The 11,219-nt window shown below is 59.3% G+C and overlaps 1 protein-coding gene and 1 long non-coding RNA gene across 5 annotated transcripts; one reads left to right on the plus strand and one right to left on the minus strand.

Annotated features, from left to right (window-relative positions):
- LOC308560149 lies at positions 1 to 6,627 on the minus strand. 4 transcript variants are annotated; one of them, XR_013999260.1, is made up of 4 exons: positions 6,221 to 6,627; positions 5,698 to 5,801; positions 5,537 to 5,616; positions 1 to 3,709 (listed from the first exon to the last, which is right to left on the minus strand). It is a non-coding gene; the product is annotated as an uncharacterized lncRNA (long non-coding RNA). The 4 variants fall into 4 exon arrangements; XR_013999259.1 differs by lacking the exon at positions 5,698 to 5,801; XR_013999261.1 differs by having other exon boundaries at positions 5,537 to 5,801.
- A 384-nt stretch (positions 6,628 to 7,011) lies between these two features.
- Positions 7,012 to 9,609, plus strand: FOXD2 (forkhead box D2). The gene has a single exon (XM_081145663.1). It carries the CDS (start codon positions 7,063 to 7,065, stop codon positions 8,560 to 8,562), a length of 1,500 nt encoding a protein of 499 aa, XP_081001789.1. The 5' UTR covers positions 7,012 to 7,062; the 3' UTR covers positions 8,563 to 9,609.
- Positions 9,610 to 11,219: the final 1,610 nt, after the last annotated feature.

Raw genomic sequence — 11,219 nt, forward strand, 5'->3', positions numbered from 1 at the left:
TATCTCATTTAATCGTCACAACTCAATGTGGTAGGTACAGCTCTTATCCCCATTTTGTAGAAGAGGAAAGATGAGGGCGAAAACAATATAATGACTGTTTTCAAGGAGCTTACAGTGGACAGAGGGTGACAAACTGGAAAACAAATCATGACAACAGAGTGAGTTAAGTCTTTGGGAGCACTGAGGCAGGAGGCCCTCACAGCCTGGCCAGCGTGGGGTAGTGCAGGGGGAGGTAGCACATAGAGCTTAACGTCTGACCTGGAAGAAGGGTTAGGAGTGAGCCAGGCGGGAGTGAGAGGGAGCCGGAGTTCAGAGGTGAACCGGGGAGAAACAGCACATCGGGTATGAGCGGAGTGCAGGGCTTAGAGGTGAGGCTGGACCTGCAGGCCAGGGCCAGGCTCACCTCCAAGTGGCAGCAGCATTTCTGAGAAGGCCTCGGGGCCTCATGCAAATTACATGCAAATCACCCTGTAGCTTCTCCCTTAACTTTATAATTTCGAGCACCAGAAGGACTCCTACAGTGGATCTAAGGTCTCAGCAGCACCCTCCTGGTGTGTGTGAGCAACAGAAATTTCTCAGCCCCTCCCTCCCTTCCCAGGGCAGAAGGGACGCTGGTATTTGCCTGAATTGACACAGTTTCCAGTCTCCAGCTGACCTGCCTGTTGATGTAAGACATTCACGGCCAACCCCTGAAATTTGGAGCCCTTCAAAGTAGCTTGATCTGGGGCTGGGGGTGGAGGAAGGAAGAGCCTGACCTCCCAGTGAAGCTTTGGTCTCCCTTCCTTCCTTACCGCCCTGTCCTGGAGCAGTGATCCCCACCTCTGAAGTATCCTCCTGCATTTCCCCTCTCCTATGTCAAAATTCCTCCAACCAGTCCCCTTAAAATGAGCCCCTGCCCCTCCGGCCCCTCCCGCTGCGACTGCCTGGCTCGGGCCCTTGAGTGGACCTATGGTCCAGGAGATCCAGGTTGAATTTCCCGCTCCATCCCCAGCCGGGGGTGTGCAGGAGGCAGCCCATTGGTGACTCATCATTGGTGTTTCTGTCTCTCCCTCTCCCTGAAATCGATAGGATATATTTTCAAATAATGAGCTCTCCCCAACATCACCTACTTCCCATCCAGGTGACTTGGGAGAGGTGTGGTCTGGGGAAAAGGTGACTAGAGATCTAGTTCCACCTCTGCTACCAACTTGCTGTATGACCTTGGACAAGTCAGCCCACTCTCTGGGTCTCAATTTCCCCAAATGGGAAACAATTTTTGAAAACCTACAGTCCAATTTTAAGATAAATGGCTTCAGTCTTATTTTTTTGGGAGTGGGGAAGGAAAGAAAAACAGCATACCCAGCATGCAATGCAAAGGGTGAGTGGAGCGGATGGACCGACAGTCTGGAGAAAGGCAAGGCTGGAAGCAGTTCCGCCGTGCAGTGCCGGGTGCGAGCGTTGGAGTCAAGGGTTCAGGCTTTAGGCTCTGAGGAGCTCAGAGCAGGAACAGGGGAAGATGAGTTGGGCTCTGGAGAAGGCTTCCTTCGGAGGAGGCGGGGTTTGAGCAGGGTTTTGAAGCATAGGTACAGGTTGGGAAAGGAAACAAGCATGCGCAAAGAAGGCTCAGGAAGTTATGGGTGTCTGGATGATTTTGCCAAAGGTGTGGGGTGGGGCGGGGGAGCCTGGTCCCAGACCTCGCCGTCCGGATCCCGACTGCGTGGATGCGCGGCTCCTCCAGAGGGCGCTGCTCCCCAGGAATACGTGATCGGCATCCGCGAGGCCAGGCCAGGGCTCCCGCTGGTCCCTCGCTCCACTCGGTGGGTCTTGGCATCCGCTCCACAGGCCTCGGGCACCGGGCCAGACGAGCCTCATGGGTTCCACCTCTGCTTAGGGATCGGAAAGGCTAAGCGCGCGCTTGCGCTTGTTGCATAAGGAGCCAAGTTCGGCCAGCTCTGTACCCTTCTCCCTCCTGCCCTGCTCCTCTTCAGGGGTCCAGAAGGACTTGGTTGCCGAGGTTTGCTGCTCCAATAGGCAGCGTGTAATTTGGTCGGAAGGAGGCCGCCGCTGCAGTCGGCCTGGCTGTCCGCGGCGCAGTCCCCGTGCGCTCTCCCCTGCCTCTGTCATCGGCCCAACCACCTGCCCAGGATTGTACCCTCACGGGTCCTTCCCTGCCGGTGTCTCGCTGCGGGCTCGGAGCGGGTTTGCAGTCCCCCAACCGGGTCACGTCGCTTCAAGCCCTGGGGTTAAAGGGAAGCTCTCCAGGGCAGTCCCAGGCACAGATCGTGCGTTCGGGGGGTGGGGTGGGGGGAAACACGGACGGACGGACTCAGGCAGGCGCCGGGTGCTCAGGGAAGTACTCGGGCACTTAGAGCCACTGCTGCCCCGAGGGGCACACCAACAACACACCCGTGGGCAGAGAAACAGACCCTCTGATCCGGAAACCCCGGATGCACTTTGACATCAGGGGCACTAGACCTGAGGCTCCAGCTCCGACACCTGGAAGCGTCCCCGCCTCCCTTGCAGGTCTCTCAAGCATGTGGAACCTGCCCTACTGTGGTCGCTCGAAGCGGGCCCCCAGGTCGGGAGGATTGGGAGCCGCGCTGTTTTCACCATCTCCTGAGCTTGCAGCCCTCTTCCCACGAACGAGAGTCGATAGGCCTCGCAGCTCACCCTGGTCTCAACCGCCGTGCTGTCCTCGGGCGGTAGGATGCTCAAGCGAGCCCTAGCCCTAACCCTAACCCTAACCCTAACCCTAACCCTCACCCTCAACCTCACCCTCACCCACCACGTAGTCGCCGGGTAGGTAGGGCCGTGGTCCTGCATAATGGAAGGACAGATATTTCTTTCTAGGAGTGCAGGGTACACAGGTGTGTGTGGGGGGTGCCTCGGAAGTGCCCGACCCCTGAGCCGGCGCCTGGGAGCGGGCAGGTGGGCTTTGGCGGTGAAGGCGCATACGCCGGAGGGCCCGTTAGTGTTGTGCCCGCGCCGCTCCCTGAACTGATCCGGGGTCCCGCTCCTGTGTGCAGGGCGCCCCACCGCCTAAGGAGGGGCGGGAAGAGAGCGGCGGCAGCGTGAGTCCTGCCACTTTCCCCAAGGCTCGTCTGGTTTGTGAATAAAATGAGAGAAGCGTGCGGGCGGTGTGCGCCCTGGCCCCGCGCAGGCCGCGCTGTGCCGACGGGCCACACCGAGGGGCGGACCCCGGGAAGACTGCGGGCAACGGGTGGGAGCAGCCACCCGCCTCTAACGAGCTCAGCGCCACTCCTCGCCAGTTTCGCTTTACTTAGTTATATGCCCATAATCATTTGAAAGCTCTCGCCCCCCCCGCCCCCCGCCCCAGCTCGAAGAGCGTGTTTGCGTGGACCTCAGGAAGGGAAGGCAGGAGCCGCGCGGGGAGAGGCGCCACTGAGAGCAACACATCTCCATAAACACGCAACAACTTCTCTGGGTTGTCCGAACATTTTGGAGTAGGAAACTTCCGAAAGGACATCCCCCTCCCCCATGCTTCCTCCCAATCGTTTCTGGGTGGCTCAAGAGGAGGCGGCTAAATAGTGAGGCAGACAGAAGAAGACAGACGCTGGGTACCACGTGTTGTGACCAAGGCCCGCAGAGCCTGTCGCCTCCTGCTTCTTGGGGGCTGCAGGCCTGGGTGCTGGAGCCCAAGCTTCTGGAAAAGTGCCAGGTTTTCGAGGCGGAGAGTGACACTCACACAGGGTCGCAGAGGCGGGAAAGGCTGGAGCCGAGGGAGAAGGGCAGAAACGAAAGGAATCTCGAGTCCCCCGTTGCCCTTCTCCCAGCCCCCAGTTTCAATGCAAATAGGCCCTCGGGAGGGCTGAGAAGCTCCCAGAAACCCCTTCCTCAGGCAAGAGAGGAGCCTGGTCAGGGGCTAAGCAATCATTTGGATAAACATATCACGTCTGGGCTGGGAGTCCAGACACCTGGGTCCAAACCAACTGGGGTGGGAGGAGGGCCTTCAAAAGCCTGGCAAGTCACAACAGTAGGAGAAAGGGTCTGGGTGATTCCCTAAGATCAGGTACTACTCCCACTTTGCAGAACACGGGCTGGGGTGGGGGCAGGGGCCTGCATTCCCTTTCCCAGTCTGAGTCTCAGCAGCAGTCTTGAGGAACAGGGCCAGGCTGAGGCAGGGGCCAGCAGCTGCAGCTGCTCTGTAGAACTCTGCCTGAAGCATTAGAACCAGGATATCTGGGCAGCAAATGCCTCAGCCAGCCTTTCCTGAAGCTGGGTAGGGGGCCAGAGCCTGGGGGACCAGGAGTGCTCTGGCAAGGAAGGAAGCTACTTATTTACATTTGGCATTTCAGAAATGAAGATATATAGAAGGTGAGATGAAATAGGATGGTGCTAGTCTTTTTCTTCTCTCCATTTACTTAGATACTAGCTGAGCAGGGCTGGAGCTGGTGTGGGGTAGACAGCGTACAGTGTGAAGTGAGAGAGATCAAGCAAGCTGGGAGTATGTGTAGGGGTGCCAGAGAGAATTAATTTGCTAAATCTAGCAACCCTAGGTATGTGAGTTCTGGACTCATGGAAGAAACTTCTCTCCTAAGCCTCCCCCCCTCAAAGGCCTATCACCTAGGAATTCCTGATTCCAAGGCCACTATTCCCTGTGAAATTTCCTGCCCATGGCTTAAGGACTGGACCTCTTCTCTTTTCCCCAAGAACAGTATTTATGCAGGCCTAGCACACTAGGTGGATCCCCTTTGTCTGAGGTCCTATAGAGGAGCCCAGAGGAGTTGCTCTCACAGGATATGAGCAGCCAGACCTGCCTTCCACCCTCTTTTGGCTCAGGAGGACTGAGAACTCAATCATGAAGATTCTGTGACAAGAGTTGCACCCCACCCTAGTCTGTCCCATTGGAGAAGCCTAGGGGAGTCCTGTCCCCACTGGGGCCTCTGTTGCCCTACCTGTGGAATTCAAAAGTTAGATTTACACTAGATTATTCCATTTACTGGAGGCTGCTGTTAGATGAAAGGGAGAATTCATCCACCCTCACATGGGCTCTGCTGAGATATAGCCTGCAGGGGCTGCAAATTCCCTCCCACTCTCTTCTCAGTGCTTATCTACAAGGCACCTGATTCAGCACAGTGACTGGAGATGGCAGTGGTCAGGTGGCTGGACCAGGGGCTTGAGATGAAGTGGGGGACTACACCATTTCCAACTCCCTTCTTTCTCCCCAAGAATCTTCAACACCCTCCTCAAAAGTAGCCCAGAATAATTTGGTTATTTTTGCATATTAGTCACTACCAAGGTGTTTTTAATCTCAATTTTACAGAGGAAGAAACAGAGGCACAAAGTTATGAAACACACAAAATGACAGAGCTGGTAAGTACAGGATTGGGACTCCAGAAACCTGACTCCAGGCTTCCTGTTCTTAATTACTATACAAAGAAGGGAAACTGAGGCTGGGAAGAGGAAGTGACCTGCTGACTGTCATATAGCACGACTGTGGAGCTCAGCTGGATTTCAGGGCTCGAGAGTCCGAGCTTTGGCCACTGCGCGGCGCTGTCGCGGCAGCAGCCTGTCGGTACGCTCAGTTCTTGCTCACCTCCAGTGCCCATCTCCTCTTTCACCCCTCGGAGGTTGATATGGGCGCAATCTGAGCTGGTGCTACTCTTTGCGGGGTTCCTGGAGGGAGACCAGGGGGAGAGACAGGCCTACTGAGGTGGACAGGAACCCAGCTGGCGAGAAAAAGGGCACAGAACCAACCTGTGTGCACAGGATTCTGAGATGAAAGCAACGCTGGCCCAGGGCTGTGGTCAGGGTTCGCTGAGGAAGGTCTCCGTGGGAGTCCTGCTGCCTGTCTGTAAAACCTATAAGTCCAGCCAGAAAGTTGGGTGGGGGGGGCAGCTATTCAGTGCGACTGGGGTTGGGAGAAAGAGGGAAACTGAGCGAGGGATTTCCAGACCCACAAACAGACATCCAGGCAAATGCAGGGTTTCCACAGGAAACGGAGACAAGGACGAGAAAGACACAGAATCACAGAGTCCGAGACTAATGGATACTGAGACAGAAAAGGTCGGAGTACAGGCAAACTCGGAGCGAAGGCCCGGACCGCGCTCCTGGAATGCGCGCGCCGCGCAGCAGCTTAGGGGAGGGAGCGACAGGCCGCCGGCACACTCCCCGGGGCCCGCGTACACTCCCGCGTCCGGAGTCCAGCGGCGCGGCAAGCGGGGTGTCGGGGGGTCCCAGCCTTGTGGGAGAGAGAGGGTGAGCAGTCGTAATCTCTCACCTCTCCGAGATCCGAGGCTGAGAGCTCCAAGTTTACTCCCCGCGATTGCTCGAGTGCGTCTTCCCTCGGGCCGGAAGCCGCTCGGGCTCCGGCGGGCCCGCTCCCGCGGCGTCCGTCCTGGCGTCTCAGCCTCCCGATCGCGCTCCAACTGCGCTTCGCCCTCGGTGGTCCCGGCTCTGCCGTAGGGAGAGATGATAGTTGGGGGCTGTCGCTACTTCTTCTGGCTCTGGCTGGCGCCCGAGTGGACCTTAATATCCAGGGGCTAAGCGCACTGAAGGCAGCGGCTCAAGGGGACGGAGGACTGGCGGGTCTGCGCGGAAGAGGAGGACCCGCCTCACGCCGGAGCCGCAGCCGGAGCCGGAGCCGAGCTCCCGCCGCCGCGTCTGTTTGTTCCCGCCGGGCCGCTCAGCGGAGCCACTCCGCCCGCCCCCTCCCGCCCCGCCCCACCCCGCTCCCGGAGCTCCGCCCCGGGCTCGCGCTCTTCCGCCCGGGGCAGCCTCTAAGCGGGAGGGACGAATTCCTCGGCCCCCCCATCCCGGGTGGACCGGGGGCCGAGACTGGTCAGGGTAAGAGGACGCCTCAGCTCCTTCCGGGTGCAGGCCCCGGCTCGGGCTCCCGGGGCAGCGGAGAGAGCCGCCAGTCGGGTGCTCCCCGAGAGGTGAGAGCCGCCGAGTTAGACCACGAGGGGGCGCTGCGGAGCTGGGGGACACCCCTCCCTGCCCGCCTCAGTCCCCCGCCCCTCCCCGCCCGCGCGCAAAACACACTCGCCCCAGAGGCAGCGCAGCGGAGCCGGAGCCGCGGCCGGAGCGGAGCCGGAGCACGGCGGTGGCGGCGGCGGCACCATGACCCTGGGCAGCTGCTGCTGCGAGATCATGTCCTCCGAGAGCTCTCCGGCTGCGCTATCCGAGGCGGACGCGGACATAGACGTGGTGGGCGGCGGCGGCGGTAGCAGCGGTGGGGGCGAGCTCCTTGCCCGCTCCGGGCCCCGAGTCCCCCGGGACATGCTCCCTCACGGCCCCGAGCCTCCCTCGGAGGAAACCGAGGCGGACGCAGCTGAGGAAGAGGAGTCGGGCGGCTGTTCTGACGGCGAGCCCCGCGCTCTAGCGCCCCGGGGGGCGGCGGCCTCAGCGGGAAGCCCCGGGCCAGGCGCCGCAGCAGCCCGGGGCGCGGCGGGGCCCGGGCCGGGACCGCCGTCGGGGGGCGCGGCGACGCGGAGCCCGCTGGTGAAGCCGCCGTATTCGTACATCGCGCTCATCACCATGGCCATCCTGCAGAGCCCCAAGAAGCGCCTGACGCTGAGTGAGATCTGCGAGTTCATCAGCGGTCGCTTCCCTTACTACCGGGAGAAGTTCCCCGCCTGGCAGAACAGCATTCGCCACAACCTCTCACTTAACGACTGCTTCGTCAAAATCCCTCGCGAGCCGGGCAACCCCGGCAAAGGCAACTACTGGACGCTGGACCCGGAGTCGGCCGACATGTTCGACAACGGCAGCTTCTTGCGGCGCCGAAAGCGCTTCAAGCGGCAGCCCCTACCGCCGCCGCATCCACACACGCACCCTCACCCGGAGCTGCTGTTGCGTGGCGGGGCCGCGGCCGCGGGGGACCCCGGCGCCTTCCTGCCGGGCTTCGCCGCTTACGGCGCCTATGGCTACGGCTATGGGTTGGCGCTCCCTGCCTACGGCGCCCACCCTCCGGGCCCGGCCCCGCATCCGCATCCACACCCGCACGCCTTCGCTTTCGCCGCCGCCGCCGCCGCCGCGCCTTGCCAGCTGTCGGTGCCCCCTGGCCGTGCCGCCGCGCCTCCACCGGGACCTCCGACGGCCTCCGTGTTCGCGGGCGCGGCCTCGGCTCCGGCCCCTGCGCCTGCGCCAGGCACAGGGTCGGGGCCGGGCTCGGGCCCCGCAGGCCTGCCCGCCTTCCTGGGCGCAGAGCTGGGCTGCGCCAAGGCCTTCTACCCCGCGTCACTGAGCCCTCCAGCAGCCGGCACCGCGGTGGGTTTGTCTACCGCGCTCCTGCGCCAGGGCCTCAAGACAGACACGGGCGGTGGTGCGGGCGGCGGGGGCGCCGGGGCCGGGCAGAGGCCTTCGTTCTCTATAGACCACATCATGGGCCACGGTGGCGGTGGGGCAGCACCCCCGGGCGGAGGCGAAGGCTCGCCGGGGTCGCCGTTCGCGGCGGCGGCGGGTCCTGGGGGTCAAGCCCAAGTCTTGGCCATGCTGACTGCCCCGGCCCTGGCTCCAGTGGCCGGCCACATCCGCCTCTCGCACCCCGGGGACGCCCTCCTGTCCTCAGGGCCCCCGTTTGCGGGCAAAGTTGCCGGTCTCAGTGGCTGCCACTTCTGACCGCGTCGGGCTCAGGGCGGTTTAAGCCCGCACTCCTCAGCCTCTCCCGGGAGCTCCTGCGGTCCCAGCGGAACTCAGGGAGTCTATTTATGAAGAGTCTCCAGACCTTGGGCCGGCGCGCGTGACTTGGCTCCACGCTCAGAATCTCGGCGGTAGTTGGGACGAAGCGGGCCGCATCGCTCAGGGAGGCCCGGGTCTGCGCGACGAGGTCGCAAGCCTTGATCCCACTGCAGTTTGAGCAGTAAGAGGGGAACGGGGGGGAGTCTTCGCTTTTTTCCAGCCTCTGCGCCTCTGGCAGCCCCGGAAGAATGCTTTCCCCCGATGCCCTCCCAGGCCCTGCGGATCCCGCCAGAAACACCAACTGCGCAGAGAGGTCTTCCTCTCTGTTTCCTTCGCTCCTTCCCCGACTTTGAGGCCCTGCTTGTCCAATATTATAATTTAAAGACATCTATTATCTGCTTCGTGCTTAAAAGAAAAATTCAACTTTCTCCCTTGCTGTTCTCCAAGGAAGTTTGTTCCCTCTGAAGCCTAAAGCTGTGTCTACACAGGTGAAGCTGAACGGAGAGGTGAAGCGAGGGGTCTCCTCAATCCCTGCAGAAACCCTGGATCCCACTCCAGTGGGGAACATCCTTCCCCTTTTGTGGTGGGGTGCCTTTGAAGGAACTTTCCCCTTTCCCATGGGCCGCTGGGTCCCGCCAACAAGGCCAGCCGCCCTGTCAGCGGTCTGCTCTGTCCCAGGCCCTGGGATATTTATTGTAGCTAAAGGCAATGAGTTTGGGGTGGGAGAGGAGGGTCTGGGTCAGGGACTGGAGAGGTGGGGGCGGGTGGGTGAGGGCACATCCTGTGGCAGGGGGTCCTGTAATTATGTGTAAATATCTGTACAGCCGGCTGCTATCTGCGTTCTCTGTCCACTGGGTGTGCATTGATTTAGACTTCTCCACTGTGGGGAGACTGTGAAATCTTCTGATGGTTTGTGTGGAAGAAAAGAAAAATCTGTCTCCCCTCACTCCCCATTGGTGTCAATTGAATAAATGTATGTGAACTCCAGCGGTCACCAGCTTGCCTGCACGCCCCTTTTTACCTAGTCCGGGCTCTCTGGGGGAGAACATTCAGCTTCCGGGTAGAGGTGGACTGAGGAAGGGCCCTGGGCAGCACGGGCAGGCAGGTGAGGATTTGGGCTCACTGGGCATGGAGGAACTTACGGTCATGGCCTTGGCCTTTGCTGTTCATGGGCCAGGTCTCTGGGAGGCCTGTGACCCCTCCAGTACTTTCATTTTCGCTCTGGTCCAGGAAGGTTTCTGCCTGGGGTTCCACAGAGAGGTTTTGTTTCAGATGCACCTGGGGAGTGTCCTCCTTCAAGTTCAGACATTAGCATGGGCTGGGCAGACCTGGGTGCCCAGTACTCGTGGACACTACCCATTAAGTACAGTTTGAGTGTGTCTCTTGATGCATTTTCTGCGTTCTATGTGCAGGGGCTTTTTATGGAGCTTGTGATTTGTGTTTGTCTGTCTGGGTTGTCAATATCTGTGCCTTGTCCCTTTTTTCGGGGAGTGGTGAATTGTATTTCAGGATATCTGTGTTCAAATTTATATGTGTGTCCGTGAACGTTGTGTCTCTGTGATTCTCTGTTGCTGTCTTATTTCTGTGTCCCTAAAAGGAGAGAGGTTTCTGATGCTACTGTAGAGCCTTCATTGATCCACAGAACAACTAGAGTAAAAGGCTTGAACTGGGGACTATGAAACCCCTCTCTTTTCCAGTCTGAGGGGATTAGAGGTGTGCTATGTGGTAGAGAGTTGGTGTGGTCACACTCTGTTAGGGAAAACCTCCCCAACCCTTGACCCATGATCAAAGCCGGAACCTATTGCTTGAGTGCAAAGCCATTGGGCTGGGTAGTGTCTTCCATAAGCCGTTTGAGCCTCCAGCTCACTGCCGCCGCCTGAGACTCCAGGTAGCCAGACTTGCAAAGCATGTTGGGTTAGAGGAGATGCTTTGGGTGAAACAGACGGTTACATTGTAGTTCTTTTCTCTCTACCTTCAACTGAGGTAATGGAGAAGGAGTGATATATGGAGGTGCAAAAGAGGGAGTTCAGCCTTCACAGAAAATAGACACAGGCAGAGGGAGAGGGTTGGGAGACAAGTGACAGAGAAGGAAGGAGATAGATGTAGAGAACTTGAGAGGGGCGGGAGCGGGAGAAGCCGTACAGGTCTCTCTAACCAGATTCCCAGGGGTTAAAAACAGTAGGAAAGAAGGAGAACGAGGATAGTGCTCTTTAAGAAGAGGGTCAGGATCAGGGTGGGAAGACTGCGCAGGACTGAGGAAGTGCTTGGGACTGGTAGGTCTCTCAGCCCCTTCCCCAGTGGAGGAGAGGCCGTGTTCCAGGTGCACATGGTCAGTGCAGCCCCTCGCCAGAGCTGAGGTGCCCTCTCCTCCATCTTGTTGAGAGACTGAGAAGTGGAGGGAAAATGAATGCGGTGGGCCACCTTCCCATGATCTTATCAAACAGTCCAAGAGAAGTAAGGTTAGATTCAATGGTAAAAAGAGGGAATGTCCGTTGATACCTGGATTGTGGCCTCTGGCTGGCTGCGTGGTTGATTTCCAATGCTGAGTTTGATTTCATTTCTTTTCACTTGAGGAAGGTTGAACATGACCGTGTGTT

This window comes from Miniopterus schreibersii (assembly GCF_964146895.1).
Source record: "Miniopterus schreibersii genome assembly, chromosome: 8".
Taxonomy (NCBI): Eukaryota; Metazoa; Chordata; class Mammalia; order Chiroptera; family Miniopteridae; genus Miniopterus; species Miniopterus schreibersii.